This window comes from Danio rerio, chromosome 20 (assembly GCF_049306965.1).
Source record: "Danio rerio strain Tuebingen ecotype United States chromosome 20, GRCz12tu, whole genome shotgun sequence".
Taxonomy (NCBI): domain Eukaryota; kingdom Metazoa; phylum Chordata; class Actinopteri; order Cypriniformes; family Danionidae; genus Danio; species Danio rerio.
In genome coordinates this window covers 54,335,001-54,352,469 of record NC_133195.1, presented here as the reverse complement: position 1 = coordinate 54,352,469, position 17,469 = coordinate 54,335,001, and the positions used below count along the sequence as shown (strand labels likewise).

Here is a 17,469-nt window from a genome sequence, read left to right as displayed (position 1 = left end):
CAGATAATTATTTGTTTTTGATAGCATCGATTAACTAGCCTACATAATATTAACATATAGAATTTAGGCTGCTTAAAAAATATAATTGAAATTAATGTAAGATTAAACCTATAAAGCCATTCTTGTGTCAGTAAGGAAATTAACTAATACCAACAAATTGGTCTATCTATCTATCTATCTATCTATCTATCTATCTATCTATCTATCTATCTATCTATCTATCTATCTATCTATCTATCTATAAGAAATCTCTTACCCACCGACTACATTTGATCAATAATACAGTGCAATTGTTTATTTCTTTCGTTATTATCATTTAATTAGCATCGTTAATTGTGGTTCTAAATATTATTAATATATAAACCGTTTATGGTCATATACTATTCAGTATTCTTTGATTAATGGAAAGTTCACAATGACAGGACTTAATAAAAAATTAAATGTCTTGCAACATGTTTTTTTGTGTCCCTGGATTACAGTCAATTTTTTTAAAGATAACAATATATTTTATTAAATATAGTTTTCAACAAAGAGAATAAAATAAATGTTTCGTGATCATAAAATCACCATTTTAGAATGATTCATTAAGGACCTGGTTTAATGATGCTGAAAATTCAGCTTTTAGACACAGGAATAAGCTATATTTTAAAAGAGATTCAGATAGTCGTTATTCTAAATTGAAATATTATTTCACATTTTGGCCATTTTTAAAACCATATTTCCAATTAAATCAATGAAGCCTGGGTGGGCAAAAGATTTCATTTAAAAACATTTAAAAATCACCAAGAACACTACAAAAAAAAAAAAAAAAAAAAAAAAAAAGATTAATTGGATTTACTAAAATTCTTTAAGGTAAAAGGTTGCAAACCATTTATATGGGCTGAATTTAAACAAACTAAATTTAGTAATGTTTAACTTCATTTAATTAAAATCAGCCCATATAAATTGTTTGCAACCACTTACCTTATAAAAAAGAAGAGTAAATTCAATGAATCATTTATTTCCATAAACTATTGACTGCTATTGTAAAATAACATGAAGTAAAATAAAAAAAGACCATGCGTTTCTTCACTCCTCTGGCCAGCATTGTGGAGAATCGCTCCTGAGGAGGAGGTGGAGAAAGAGGAGGAGGAGAAGGCCTGATGAAGATGATGTATGGTTTAAGATCTGAGGAACAGAGCACTTGCAGCGACTGAGAAATACAAAACAAACCAGAAAAACAAGCTTAATGCAGATGTTCTACAGTAACTGAAAAGAAATTAATGCATTTTCATGTTCACTGTACAATAGCTGACCACAAGCCCATTAATGAATATCACAAAAATGTCCATCATTGCAATTGTTTTAATACAAATATGCATTAATTAATTCTAGGTCTCTAGTGTAAAAATGCTGGGTTCGATTTGTGTTGGGACAACATGAATAAATTTAAGTTTGCTCATTGTTTTAAGTGAACTGAACATAAAACAATTAGGATGTCTCCAAAAAAACTTGAATAATTGTGTTGGTTCGGCTCATTTTAAGTAGTTTGAACAAACAGCAAACATTTTTTTTGAGTGCTAGTAGCTTGTTTTTGTTTTATTTTCAGTACAAACTGACATTAATGTCTCTTGTCAGTGCACCTTTACATATTATATTTTACAATTAATAAACATAATATACTCTAAACTCTAGGTCAGGGGTCACCAATCTCGTTCCTGGAGGTCCGTACCCTGCAGGGTTTAACTTGATTCAAAACACCTGCCTGGGTGTTTCAAGCATGCCTAGTAAGACCTTGATTAGCTTGTACAGGTGTTTGATTAGGGTCGGAGCTAAAATCTGCCGGACACCGGCCCTTCAGGAACAAGTTTGGTAATCCCTGCTATAGGTTATATATATATATATATATATATATATATATATATATATATATATATATATATATATATATATATATATATATATATATATAAAAAAAAAAGACATCGCCCCCTATATGATAGTTTTTACTGATAAACAAGATTAAAGTACTTTTTTTGTTAAATTTGGAGTAAGCAGACATAGTTTAAATCTGCGAAAGCCATTACTTTAAAAAATAAAGGGATAATACCATAAATCCTGCCATGATGGGTGCTTTACCTTCAGCATAATCAGAATTAAAGCAGTGAAATAACTATACATGAATGGAACATAAATCGTAACAGAAACATTGAGAAAGTGAACAGAAAAATGCTGTAAAACGCATGTGCCACATCAAAAACAATTGCAAAAAAGGCCTCAAATTTTAACGTCTATATATATTTGATATAAAATTTCATAAAACCCACGATCTGATTTGATATGGAACGACCCATCAGGATCTCAATGATACTAAAACACAATCTACATTGTAAAAAGAACTATAGAAGTGAAAATGAATTCAAAACAACAACACTGAGGTTTCCTGTCCACTCCATTTCATCTCCTTTTTGATGTGGATTGTATACACCCCACAAGACAGGCCTTTTAAACTTTTCAAGATAAATATGATCCAATACAGCAGTTTGGTAAGAAAGATTCAAGGTCATTATATGTTTTGCATTTTAAAAAGTATTTTATTTTGACACCATAAAATTTGCTCTTAAATTCAGTTTAGTTTGATTAAAAATTTATTTAGTTCTAGTTTAGTTTTATTTTTTTTAGTTAAAAATGTGTATTTTTTTAATTCTGTAAATTGATTATTTTTGCAAAGTATTATTTTATTTCAGTTAGTTTTTCAGTGTCTATTGATAGTTCCGTTCAGTTATTGTAAATCATTTTATTTTAGTTTATGAAAACGTTGTCCAATAGTTTTAGTCTTAGTTATAGTTTACTAAAATAACCTTGGAATGAATTAGATGAAAAAAATACACAAAAATGTAAACATAAGACTGTTTAAAGATATTTAATGTGGTCATAACCATACAAGTAACAAACGCATACAAAGTAAAAAGGTCATAAAATACGAAATATAAAAAATATTCACACATCTCATGGGGTTGCGCCTTGGTGCCATTTCTTGAAGCAATTATACAATGACACGAAACAGCGCTATCTTGCAGTAGGAGCAGAATAAGGGAGTTTTGTTTTTGTTTCCAATTTGCACGACACAAATTTTCTCCCATTCGTTGCATCTGCTCCATAATACTCTGGAGAGCATTCTTTTGTTCGAATGGACAAGTCAGGAGGAGGAGACTCTGTGTTGGAGGGCGAATATGCATTCGGGAAGAAAGGCATGTGTGCCGAATTGTCAATAGACTCTTTGGAAGCAGATGTCAAGGGATCTTTGAACACAGGGTTTCTGTCTCTTCCAGCACTTACGAACTCGAAGTGTTTCCCTGAACTTTTTGTGAAAGATGGGCATCTTTTTTTGGGCTTTCACCAATTGTTGGTTAAGTATGAAACTAAACCACTGCAATGTCAAGAAAATGGTAGAGGATCATCTTGTACCATTTTGTGGTCTTAAAAACATTATAAAACTCTATAAAGGAATTCGAGAGATCAACCGCATCCATATATATTTGCTGTATTTGCGCATGTTTTCCACACACCATCTTCATCTTAGGTATGTCTGCTGACACTATTATACGGGAATGCTTTGTGAATTGTGGAACACATAAGCACTTCTCTCGCATCCCTTCACTTTACAAACAGAAGTGGACCTTTTCGAGACCACCGAATGGATCCTCTTTCTGATCTTTCACCTAAGTCATTGACCTTCGATAAATTGGAGTTATGACTCAAAGTTCCCCAAGCAAAGATGCTGTTCTTCAACATTTCTGAGAAAAGAGTCGGACTGGTATAGATGTTGTCAGCGTATAACCTTCGCCAAGGACATTGCCATCAAGTAGTCTTATTACAGAAGTGTACCCTACACCTTTACCTGAAGAAGCTGAACTCTTTCCATCATGCACAAAGAAATTCCATGGGTACCTACAGGATGAATTATTAAGAACAAAGTCTGCATCCCAATGTAGTTGGTCAATAGTTCTATCGCTCGAGTCCAATCCTAGCCATGGTTGCAACCATTCTCTCATCCACTGTGATCTCTCTGTTGGGGTGAAAGTGTTTCTTACACGCTGAAAGAAGGTCACCATAAAGAAGCTTGATTTTAAACAATTGGTGTGCATTTCGTCTAGCCATTCTCCTTATCTTCGTCAAGATCACAGAGGTTCAGATTTCAGGAGATCGCCTGAAACCATGCCTGGGACATGATGGATTGAGGGTAGGAGAAACTGTACATTGGCTTTTTTGTCCAGTAGTCCACGATGGACTTAGTTTTCACTAGACCCATGTAGACAACCAGCGCCACATAGGAGTTGAATTTAGCAATGGTTAGAGGTACTCAGCGAAACATTCTTACTTTTGTCCTCCTTTCAGCATTGCTATTGGTGTTGCGGATAAATGTCTTGATGGCAGAGGTGGTGGAAAACTTTAAGGCAGTATAAATTAGGTCATTCAAAAACTATGGACCTGGAGTTCATTTGGGAGAGATCCTGTGAAGTACTGGTTTCCCATCTTTAGTACTCAAGTCAAGCCATTTATCTGGTTTGCCCCCAACTTCTGACCAAGGTGAAAAGATTCCTTGGTTCTGGTATGCCTTAAAGAATAAGTTGTGATGGGCTTTGATTTCTCTTCTGCAGAAGTGGGCTGAGGAGTGACTCCAGACCTGGATGTTGGTTCTGACTCAGGTTCTAATTTGGTTAACAATGTAGGATTGGGAGCAGGCATTAAATACGATTTAGGGTGAGATCGGAAGGGAAATTGGAGATGACTATGGGGCTAAAATCAGCAGTTATCTTTGAACAAGGAATTGCGATAGGAGTGAGTTTAGGGACTGGTTAGGTTTGAATGGTAAAGAACTCCAACAGGGTCGACCTCTCTGTCTTGGTAGGGTGAAATCTGGACTGGGTATGATTTTGGTTTGTGGAGTGGAGTAATGGACAATAGAGGGAGAGGCTTCATGGGTGGGTTGATTGGGTGTGGTTTCAGTGGTAGATATGAGAGTGGATTCAGAGGTGGGCTGAATGAAAGTAGCTTCAGAATTAGAAGTGGGCTGAGGGATGGCTCCAGGGCTGGATGTTGGTTCTGACCCAGGTTCTAATTTGGTGAAGAAACTGGGATTAGGAGCAGCTTCAAATATGACTTTACAGTGGGATCAAAGTAAAAAATTGAGATGGCTATGGGGCTAATATCAGCAGTCAGCTTTGAACAAGAAATGGTGGTGGGAGTGGGCTAAGTGATTGATTTAGGATTGGATGGTAAATAACTCTTATGGGGCCGATGTCTCCGTCTTTGTAAGGTGGGTACTGGACTAAGTATGAGTGTGGCTTTAGAAGTGAAATTTTGGATGGTAGAGCGTGTGCATTCAGGGGTGGGTTGAGTTGGTGTAGCTTCAGAGTTAGAAGTGGGCTGAGGGATGTCTCTAGAGCTGGGTGCTGGTTCTGAACAGAGTTCTAATTTGCTGAAGAAAGTGGGATTGGGAGTCAGCTTTGAAAAAGGAATGGTAGTAGGGGTAGGTTAAGGAATTGGTTTAGGATTTGATGGTAAAGAACTCTTATGGGGCCGACCTCTCCTTTTTTGTAAGGTAGCAACTGGACTGGGTAAGAGTGTTGTTTGAGGAGAGGAATTATGGATGACAGAGTGGCGTCAGGAGTGAGGTGAGTGGGAGTGGATTTTGGGGTGAGTTCGAAAATCGAAGTAGCTCGAGAGGTAGGTTGAATAGTAGTGGCTTTAGAGTAATTTTAGGGGTAGTTTCAGAAGCGGGAGTAGCTTTAGATATAGGTTGAATGGTACTGGCTTTAAAGGTGGGTGTGGGAGTGACTTCATGAGGTGATTTGGAGGTGGATATGAAGAGTTTGCCTTGTGATGAAGTAGGTGACGGATGATTGCCACCCCTAGGTGACTGAGCTGATACAGGTGATTTTAAATGGTCTGGACTTTCCAGTTCCGATCTTCACCAAAATCAAAACTGTAACAGAACACACATAAAACAAACTGTAAGCCAACCTTTCGTTTGTGGATAATTCTGGTACAATGGTTGCTGTTCATGGGTCAAAAATCAAGAGTTTTTACTAAAACACAATGTCGTATAGCATCATTAAAGAAAAAAAAAAAAAACAGTTTGTTGTGCATAAGATCTCATCATAGCCTCATATAAGACAACAAAAAACATTCACTACACTTGAATTTTCTAAATTTCATAGCTTTATTTAAGAATCTACGTATATATTTTATTATATACTTATGTCTATATAATGGGGTGAGAGGCACCCTTAAGAATGCTGTTAAGTGACTCCACAAAATCTTCGACTTTGAATCCCCTTAAATAAAAGGATATAATGACAACATAAAACTTTCCACATTTGAGAAGAAAAAAATATTACATTTTATTCAGATGCCTTAACTGAGCAAAAAGATTTCATCTGGTCCAAATACTCTTATTTAAAATGGTCAAAAAGTAAGAAGAACTTATAGTTCATGACCAAATCTCTTATGTTTGTACTGTAGGGGCAAAACAAACAATACAACACAATGTTGAACACAATTCTTTCTCAAGCCTTTTGTACCATATTTGAAACACACACAAAAAAAGGATAATTAAAGTTTAAAATGATCAATCATTGAACCACATTCTTAAAATATATATTTCTACAGTTATGTTAAAATGCATTTTATTTGCGCCAGCATACCGTCGATCGTTTACAACAGCTTTTTAAAGCAAAGGTTTTGTGGTAATTTAGACATTATTAAAGTTGCATATCAAATGTGATGACAGAAAGCTTTGTAAGGTTAAAAATGTCATTATTTCATGAACCATCCAATCTTGAGTACGATTTAAGATTTCGATTGTCATTTTAAATAACTGTGAAACAATATTTCCATTGTATAGAATGTTACATTGCATTAAAAACAGATAAGGGGCCCATCACACACAATATGTCTCTACATTTTATTGTGGTCCTTTTCCATGATGTTTTTTTAAGAAAAACTTGCACATTAGGGATGTTTGTCACAGTCTTTCTGCAGCATTTCGCATGACCCAGCCTTCAAAAAGTCAGAAGTTGAAACAAGTTCAACTTTTAAAAAATCTAATCTCGGTTTGGGACATCAGGAGGTCATGTAAACGCTAGTCAGAAACAAAAAAAAACTCCCTTACTCACTCATCTTCCCACAGCTCGTCCTCCTTCTCTGAATCACTGGTCCTGTCAGTGTCTCCATCAAGGTCACTGTCGGCCTCAGGCTTGTGATCAGAGCCAAATATTGAGGTCAACTGATCATCCATGGTTGTTGGAGAAGGTTGAAAACTGAGCTCGGGGGAAGATTCAGAAGCAGGTGCATGATCAGAAGCAGGTTGTGAAATGTGATTTAAGGGTGCGCCTGTCTGCTGTGCATTGGCCAATGGAAGAAATGCTATTGAGAGTCGTTGCCTCTTTGCATTGGGAGATTCTGAGAATTCTGGGTTTTCGTCCTTTGGAGCAGGGCTTTCTTCATCAGTTGCATTCACACTGCAACACAAACCAAACCCACTTTATTTGCACACATTTAGTTTGTACTAACACCGCAATACAAAATAAGTCAGATAAAAGCAAGACTGAATACCATTAAAGCCTAGTTCACACTAGATGATTTTAAGCCTGATTTGAGCCCGATTTGGAAGGTAATGAGCTTGCCGAAGGAACGGGCTGTGATCAGGAAGAAATCTGCGGGTGCACGGCGCTCGCCACTCTTTATGTGTGAACTACTGAACAACACATCAACGAGGCTCGCTGACGCGTCGCCAACACCTCGCAGACGGAAATCCAATATTTAGCAAGCTGAATATTCCAGAGCAGTCGGCCGACTCAACCCCACGTGTGGTCAGATGTAGTGACGAGCTGCAGCCAATGGGAGAGCATATCAGCATGAGCTGAATGTGTGGCTGTTTCTCAATATCCGTTCTTCAGCGGTCTTGCGTCCTCGTGCAACGTCATCATCAGCTGCCTAAATTCAGTTCCAATACTCAAGACCGCAAGTACGGAGGATGCGTGAAACTTCCCGGATGTGATCTTGATATCGAGGACGCACCGATGCAGACTTGAGCACCGAACTCGCGCTGGAAGCCCTAGAAGTCATTGCTACTTGAGTTGGGAAAAGCAGTATTTTATTTAGATTTATTATTAAAGTTCAGAGATATCACTTATTTACCTCAGGAGTTTCCCTAAATGAAACGATGAAAGTAAACATTAACATGAACATCTTAATAAAGGAATAAACACATTAAGGGTGTTTGTTTGCTGAAATTCGTATTAAAATCTGTTTTATTTATATTGTGCAGAGTATATTTATCATGTTTTTATGCAAAGTATATATTTTGAAGAGGGGGGAAACAATAAATCATTGTTTGAGTGCTGTAATGTTTAAATAATTTCCATTTAAAACGCGTGAAGGTCACATGACCATCAGGAAGAACGCAGCATCCCATTTCTCAAAGGACGCGTTCTCTGTCCTCGTGGTCTCCTGAGTTTGTTCTTCCGAGGACACTTGGCAAGACCGATCTCCACAAGAACGCAAGTCCGTTCTCTGCGTTCTTGGAATTGAGAAACAGCCTATGTGTGTTCAGGAGCTCAGCAGAAACATCTGTGATTGGTCAGAATGGGCATCGGTGCACTCGCTTCATTCTGCGTTAGCACAGACATGAGAGTAGGCTATATTAACAGTGCAACTAGAATTCTGTAACTAATGGAATTACCATACTGCTCATTCTGACCGTTCTCATATAAAACGCCATATTGTCACAACATATTTACATTCAAAGCTATTATTGAGATATTAAAATTAAGCTTTGAATGTCTGGCATCATATTTAATGACACCATTACTCTAAAAATATAATCTTTTTTCGGTAATACAGCCTATAAATATGTAGTTAAGATACTAGAACATGCAAAGGTCTTGGCTTTCATTTTCACTTTCAAACAGGAGCTATTTAACAGCACAGAATATGCCGTTTTGAAAGATATCTGAAGTAAATTGATGTTTTTGCCATCAGAAAGTTTTGTTTATGTTAGCAGTAGTTGCTAGGCAAAAAATGCACACATATTTACAGTGAAAAGTATCAGACATGCATGCAGTCATTTTGACCAATATGGTAATTTAAGGGTGCTTTCACACCTGTGAATCGATTCAGTTGTTCCGAAACAGAGATTACAATTGTTACATTGTTGCTCTTTGCTCTTGGAGCGGTTCGCTTTCACATTGCAAAGTTTCTAAACGGACCAAAATAGCTAAAACAAGTCACGTGCGAGTAAACTCTCCTTACATTGGTCAGAGTTTATTTTGCAGCGTCCCGCTAAGCTGTCAGGAGAGGTGGTGGTTTGGTGGTGATTGACAGGGTGCGCGCGATGTGTCTGAGGAGAGACACGGTGGGGAGGGGTGAGAAGGGTGCGCGACGATGCCTATTTGAGGACCGGGAGGGAGACGCGAGATTACCGGGAGATCATCACTCGTTTGCGGGCATCCGGAGACTCGCGAAAATTCCCGCCCTACTCATAATTCTCTCTTCATATATAGCCGTAAGCCTATTACATATCCATAAAACACTGTGATATAACCGCGCTCGGATCGGATCGCTTTCTCACTGCAATCGAACCGCTCAAGGGTTCGTTTCAATCGAGCCGAGACCACCTCATTCAAGCGATCTCGGAGCGATTACTTTGGCGCGGAACAGAGCGCGATTGCCCTGTTCACATATGCCAAACGAACCGCGCTAACTGGGCAAACGAGACACGTTCCGAAACAAAAGTGTAGGTGTGAAAGCACCCTAAGGCAGAAATGCTCAGTTCTTTACTGTTTTGTAATTAAAAAAAATTATGTCAGAAAGAAATACACTGATAATTAGAAAATGGCAGAGTGTTATAGATATGTTAGTTTTATTTCAAAGAGTTATACAATTACAAAAATTAAAAACTCTCTGTGTATCTATCTACTCAAACCTTGCAGATGAGTGATTAATGCGCTGATAAATCAGCTGATTTGACGATGTTTTTAAATGCTTTCTCCAAAGCTTGAAACGCTGTCAGTGATGTCATCAGCACACAAGCAGCCAATAGTGTTCAGCTTTTTCTGACGCCTCCCTCAAAATTTCATTGGCTGTGGTTTGGTAGCTTGAATGAACTGATGGGGAATGAGTTGTTGTCAGATCATGTAGTGTGTGACCCCCCTCTTGTGGATCGTTCACGGAGTGTTGCGTAGTGTGAACACCACAGCGATTAAAAGACACAAAGTCAAGTCATGTAGTGTGAACGGCACAGCAATCTGCCGATGTTTAAAATCCTGTAGTGTGAACTAGGCTTAACATTCATCAGGGAAAGAACGCAGGGATGTCATGATACTGGAATTCGGTACCATTGATAATGAAATTTTAAAAAGCGTTCATTTCCTGCTAACATTTAAGCGCGTTCTTAAACATCGCTGATGTGCTATTGTGTTTACATGCTCAACAGAAATGACTGCGATTAGCCGTCAAGCTCATCGGTTCACCAAACTCACCTCTGTTTACTGAGTGTAACCACAGATACAGGGACACTGGAGTGTTTTAAAGTCATGTCGATCAGCTGGTTTGTCTATAAGCTGACATACGAGCGATCCCATGATGAATCGCAGCTTTAAAACGATCCGCTGTCTTTGTATCTGTGGTTACACTGAGTAAACATTTCTGGATTTCACTGCATGCTCAACTCAAATGAAGAAATAGACATATTAATGTTAACAACATGATGTTTACTCACCTCGTCTGCTCTTCGGCTTTGCTCTCTCTGGAGTCTCCGTCTACCAGAATCTTCGTCGATGTAGTTGTACAGAAGAGCGTGGCAAGCGATTGCGAATTCGAATCGGATGTAGCAGAATTCAGGCTGAGATTAAAAGCAGATGTGGAATTCGGGATGAGTATGGGTGCAGAATTGGGATTCAAATTAACGGAGGATGCGGGACTGGAAAGAGTTAAAGGACTGAAATCAGGGCCGAGTGTAATGGTGGATGTGGAATTAGGCCCAAGTTTAAGGTTCTGCGCTGAAGTATTAGGGATCAAAGTTGCAAACACAGGAGGTTTGGGCACGATCATGGGATACAGGGTGGGTTTTTGAAGGAGTTTGACTTTGGATTTGTCTTTAGGAGGTCTGCCTCGCCTACTCTTCATGCCAGGGGGAGCTGGTGCGATTCTAGGCAAAATCACTGGTTTCACTGCTGGTGCTGGTGCTGCTGGCGGTGGATTAGAAACGTTTTTACGTGGTCGTCCTCTTCGTCGTGGTAAAGATGATGATGACGGGGATGCATTTTTCTTTAGTTTTGACTGCATGAGAGGCTCCCATTCTTCAGAAGAATCAATACTGCAACAAATAATCAATACACTAATGAGGAGTGCACTTAAACAATAAACAGAACAGTTGCATTAATCTTTACTGCTGTGATCAGGGCTTGACATTAACAAGCAAGACCAACACTCCCACTAGCCACTTTGGCTAGTTGAAAACAATTTTTTCGGATTATAATTCTTAAAGCAGAGTTCTACAATAAGGAAGGTCAAATATGCATGCAAAGATGGTCTGGGAATTGAGAAGCAACACGACTGGCAAAAATAATTGCGTTCACGCGAGCAATAGAAAGCAGGTGAACAACGAATGAGAGGATAATCACTCGCGCTAACAGCTAAGGTGATGCGCGCTACCGTTTCCTTGCGTGAAGCAACTGTGTCTAGAAACACGACCGATGTGATCGGGTCCCTTTCAAATAGACTAGACAAATGAACATGCACCCACAGTCTTGCTGCTTTCAAGGGTTCCAGATTTGTCTTTTTGTAAGCAGCATCAGTTGCTTTCACTTTAAACATTCTTTGAACAGATTATTATGGGTCTAACGTTAACCGGGCATGTGTGATCATCTTTCATTATCACACGGTTTGTATTTTACCTGCTTTCTTTTGCGTTAAGCTAATATGGTTTAATTATCATTTTTTACAATAACATTGCTTTAATGGGAGATTAACTCCCCGTTCATGTGTAGTTAACAGGTGATCTGGGACCTTTAGCCAGGACAGATTACTGTGTATATGTTTTGTTAAATAAAAAATATAGCATACAGCTATATTTTGCTTGCTTTGGCATATTTAAAATTTGTGGCTAAGAAACAATTAATTGTTTATGTTTGTTGTGGTAAGAGATTTATTCATTCATTTTCTTTTCGGCTTAATTCCTTTATTAATCAGGAGTCGCCACAGTGGAATGAACCGCCAACTTATCCAGCATATGTTTTACGCAGCGGATACCCTTCCAGCCGCAATCCATCCCTGAGAAGTGGTGCGAGATAAATTTGGTAAATACTTCCTTTTGAGCTCTGAAAATTATGTGAAATAAAAACTAATTGCAATACTATGAAATTGTGACCAAAATCTAAATCTTATTTTAGCATGTCAAAGTCTTATTTATGTGTATAAAATATATTTTCCCAACAATAAAATTGTGGCTAGTGAAAATGGCGAGTGGCTAGTAATGTTGGAAATCTACTAGCCACAGTTTCTGGTGATCAAAAAAAGTTAATGTCAAGCCCTGGTTGCGATCATAACAGATATAATAACCCAAAAACAAAAAGTGACTGCAGTGCTTGCAAGATTTAAATTCTTAAAGACTATTTAAGACTATTATTAATTGGCATTTCAGACTTTTACTTTTGTCTTAAATGCTAAGACTATTTTTTATAATATGCTGGTGGTGCATAGTCATTTCTGTTTACCTGAACACCATGGCCAATCAGTGGTGTTTAAGAATGAGCTTAACAGCACTTAAATGTTACTGGGAAATGGATAAGGGTGTCACGATCCTCCAAATCCTTGATTCAATTACATTTTCGATTCTAAAGGCACGATTCGATTTTCGATTATGAATAATTAATTAATTAATTAATGACCAATTAATTATTTGTAGCCTACCGTTTAAACTACCTGACCTGCAGGGTCTTTGTTTTACCCATAAACAAATCATACAGTAAATGAATAAAGGCAAGACACACACATAATTACCACCTGTCAATCACTTTTTCTGCAGGACTCGTGAATAGGCAGTGATCTGTGTCGTTATAATGGCGTCAGTAAAAAAGACGCACAACCAACAGGAACCAGCCAACAGTATCTGAGGTGTTCGCTAAAATGACTAAGTACAAGTGAGTGAAAGATTGAAGCAGTCCTCTGACTGCCTGGACCTGCTGTCTCGAGCTCATATGGCTGTGTGTGCGTCTCTGTGTGGTCACGTGATGTGCATTTTCAGAGGTAGTGAGGAAGGAGGGCTGCTCAGAAATGCTACACGCCACTGTGGATGTGTGTAAACAGGGCCTGAGTGTGTACTTTTCGCGAGCGGATTTGCAACGAGGCGGGCGGAGGATCGCGATGCCGGTGTTGTCTATCGGACAAACCGTACGTAATACGTACATATCAGAGCTTGCAAAACTGTGTTTTTTGGTCGACAACACGAACGTTGTCAACATAACTCACTGGAAATCCAAAATGCTTACACACCGGCGACTTCATTGAAAGAGGAGATGGGTTTAAGCTCTGTCGACGGGTCTCCTGCTTCTGCAGTTTAACAAGCACTTCAAGCCTGTTTTTTTCCCGCTTGGCAAGCCAAGCTGATGTGACATGGGGGCGTGGCAGCATCGATGATTCTATTTTTTGATTCGATAATCGAAGTTGAGCATAAATTTCAATCGATTTCAATTAAAAATCTAAATCGTGACACCCCTAGAAATGGACGTTTTTAAAATTTCAGTACCGTACTCAATACTTGTGACAACCGTAATCGATCCATAAATCATGTTTTTGGAAACTTTGTAAGCATTTCAACGACTTGAGCATCTTCTTGTGAATAACTGACTAAGGTTGGGTTGATAGACGATGCCATCGCTGATGGCCAATAGACATCACGATGCTGAGCCAGCACCACGATCCTCTGCCCCCGCCCCAGCAGCAACCTGCTCGCGAAAGATAAACACATCCCCATTTCCAATAATGCGTCTTAGTTTTAAACTGGCTTTTTAGAACAAAAACGATCCACATCCGGACTTGTGTTTCACCTAGCATTTCTGAAAAGCCCTACTTCCACACTATATGAAGTTCCTAACGCAGGGGTCACCAACCTTTATGAAACTGAGAGCTACTTCTTGGGTACCGCTTAATGTGGAGGGCTACCAGTTTGATAAACACTTCTCAAATAACAAATTTGCTCAATTTACTTTTAATTATACTTTATGTTTTTGGTAATAATTAATGATATTCATCCCTGTGAAGACACAGATCATGTTAATGATTCTCACAAAAGTTATCAACAATGATTTAACAGGGTAGGAAATGCCCTGTATTTAATGTATCAATGTGCAGCACTTTATTTTTAGATATCTCTGCAAATATTTACATTTTTAAATGATTACGTCTATATTAGATGAAGCTTACTGGTAAGTGGTGCTATGGTGAGCTATTTTTAGAACAGGCCTGCGGGCAACACCTGTGATCCTCGCAGGCTACCCTGTTGGTAACCCTTGTCCTAACGTAAGTTTGAGATGATCAGTCAGGTGGGTCAGTCAATCATCACGCAAGTACAGAAGTAGCGGTCTTTGCACTGTTTCAGTTGACTTTCGTTTCGGCATCCCTCCACCTCCCCATCTCCTCCTCTGTTCTCTAAAGACTCAACTGCAAAATCGTTTACCATGTTGACGCAATTGATTGAGCAGGTGAACTTGTGAAACTATTGAAAACGCACATCACATGACCACACACACACACACACACTGTCATGAGCTGCAGCATATGTACGCGTCTGAGCTCCAGCAATTGTGCTTTGAGCACAAAACCCCAGAGAGCAGTGCACACCGCACAGTTTATCAAGGATGTCCCGCTGGATCTCGAACCACTTGTTAAACGTGATAATTAATTAATCTTGTCTCTATCTAACGACTATTTTGTCTTTTGAATCTATTAGGTAGCGTGTCACAGCGTCAGTACGCTGCTTTAACCCTTCGCTTTCCTGCAGCCGTAGTCATTTTAGTGAAAACCTCAGATACTGTTGGTTGGTTGTGCAGCTTTTTTACCAACCAAATTTGTGGACGCCATTAAAACGACACAGATCACTCTGCCTATTCATGCCGGAGTCCCGCGGAAAAAGTGATTGACCGGTGGTAATTTGTGTGTAACTTATCCTTATTTATTTATGATTTGGTTATGGGTAAAACAAAGACCATGCGGGTCAGGTAGTTGAAATGGGTAGGCTACAAATAAACAATTTGTTATGAATGAATAAATTATTCATAAATAATAAATTCACCGATGCCATCGTCCATTGTGAAGTTTAACAGATATCGTATGATGCCAAATTGGTTGACATTGCCCAACCCTAAAACTTACACAAGCAAAGTCAAGATGGTCAACAGTGCTTTAACTATAAGATCTGACTGTAAGGAGCATCTTTCCACATTGACTGTCATTCAAATATAAACCATGTGTAAACAGTAAATCCATGCAAATCTCCAATAGCAGATTGTCATTTTTGTTGGATAGCATCAATTGCTTTTATAGGGTCAGGTCTCTTTTGAAGGCTCTATAATTAATTGAATTATATGTTCCATGCATAAAATATATCATTGACCACAGATGATGAATGCATAGAATATTAAGTAAGCCTGCCTCCATACAATTTTATCTGCATATGACTTGGCATTTGGAGTTATTGTGGACATTTCCCACTGAAACATTTGTGGCCCTGGACCCCAAAACCAGTCCTATGTTGCACAAGTAGTATATGTGGAAATAGCAAAAGATTGCATTGTGCGAGTAAAAACGACGAGGCTTTTATTTAATGCAAATATCATTGGAATATTACGAAAAAAATGTTTAATGAAGACATTTTGTAAACGTAAGTAAATATACCCAAACTTAATTTTCTGATTATTAGTAATATGCTTTGCTGAGAACTTTAGTTTGGTCAACTTTTAAGGTCATTTTCCTTATTTAGTTAGCTAAATATTGCATGATAACAAACTATACAACAATGCAGAGCTAAATTACTCAGCTTTCAGATAATGTAAAAAAATCTATTTCAGAAAACAAAAGACCCCCATGACCGTATGATTTTGTGGTCCGAGATCACATTTGATAAAAAGTTCAGCACACAAATAGTGATGCACGATGAGGTCATTTTGATTGTAGCCTTTTCTCAAACGCTAAAGAACATCTACATTGATTTAAGCATAACTGAATAATTAGCAAAATACAGTGTATTTGTTATTGAGGTAAAGTTGGTTTTATATTCCCACATTCATTAATTCTGATTATTATTGTTTACCATGCTACTTTGAATATTCAGTAAGAAATAGCATGTAATTATGAAAACATTAGCACTATTTAATCGAATGCGAACAATGTTGTAGTCATTGACTGCTAATATGATTTCTCTATTCAGAATTTGCTAATAATACATCTCTGCAATTTATATTATTAAGGAAAATATCCAAATGTATGAAAATAAACCAACTTTACCCCAATGTTTTGATTTCATGGTGCATTCACCAAAGTAATTAAGCACTGTTCCCCCCCTCCAGGTATAAAAGTTGCATTTCAATAAACAGTAAGTAAATTAAATGAAATAAATACATTTTAAAAGTTGTATATTTGCCAAATATTGCACGATAACAAACCATACATCAATGCAAAGGTAATTTATTCACCTTTTAGATTATGCATTAACTTAATTTCTCCTCAAAAAAACTGACTCATTTAACTGATTTTTTTATTTTTTTTGCTCTAAGAATACATTTGAGAAAAAAGTTAATTAATTACACAAATAGTGACGCCCCTATGCATGATGACATCATTTTGATTCAGGCCTTTTCTCAAACGCTAAAGAACATCTACATTGATTTAAGCATAATTGAATAATTAGCAAAATACAGTGTATTTGTTACGGAGGTAAAGTTGGTTTTATATTCCCAAATTCATTAATTCTGATTATTATTATTGTTTAACATGCTACTTTGAATATTCAGTAAGAAATAGCATGTAATTATGAAAACATTAGCACTATTTAATCGAATGCGAACAATGTTGTAGTCATTGACTGCTAATATGATTTCTCTATTCAGAATTTGCTAATAATACTTCTCGGCAATTTATATTATTAAGGAAAATATCTGAATTAAGGCTGGGCGATTTTTCCGATTAATTCGAATTTACGTTTTAAGATGATTTAATTTAGAATCAAATCGAGAAATCGCGATCTTTTGGTTTAAACACGAGTAGAGGTGAGGGACTGTAGCAGTGAAAAATGAAAGTACCCGCCCCCATGACGTCATTTAGCGGACCTAGCTGAAAACCAGACAGATCAGGCAGCATAATACAGAGAGTGGAGCAAAGCGCATGAAATGATCAGTATTTAAAAAGGGGAAAAAGAAAAATAGATTA

General features: G+C 37.7%; 1 protein-coding gene across 17 annotated transcripts in view; it reads right to left on the bottom strand.

The window, feature by feature from the left end:
• Positions 1-17,469, bottom strand: part of pals1b (protein associated with LIN7 1, MAGUK p55 family member b) — a 77,734-nt gene that overhangs the window by 2,712 nt on the left and 57,553 nt on the right. For 8 of the 17 annotated variants that reach the window (XR_012395334.1, XR_012395335.1, XR_012395341.1 and 5 more), the window contains one exon: positions 1,058-1,192. Coding sequence is in view for 5 of the 17 variants with exons in the window: in XM_073932121.1 (XP_073788222.1) it covers positions 1,058-1,192 (135 nt within the window). In the remaining 12 variants the exon portion in view is untranslated. Of the gene's footprint in view, positions 1-1,057; positions 1,193-2,886; positions 5,969-6,361; positions 7,506-10,765; positions 11,363-17,469 lie in introns of those variants that run through there. The other 9 variants (XR_011007665.1, XR_012395344.1, XR_012395345.1 and 6 more) reach the window with 6 other exon arrangements.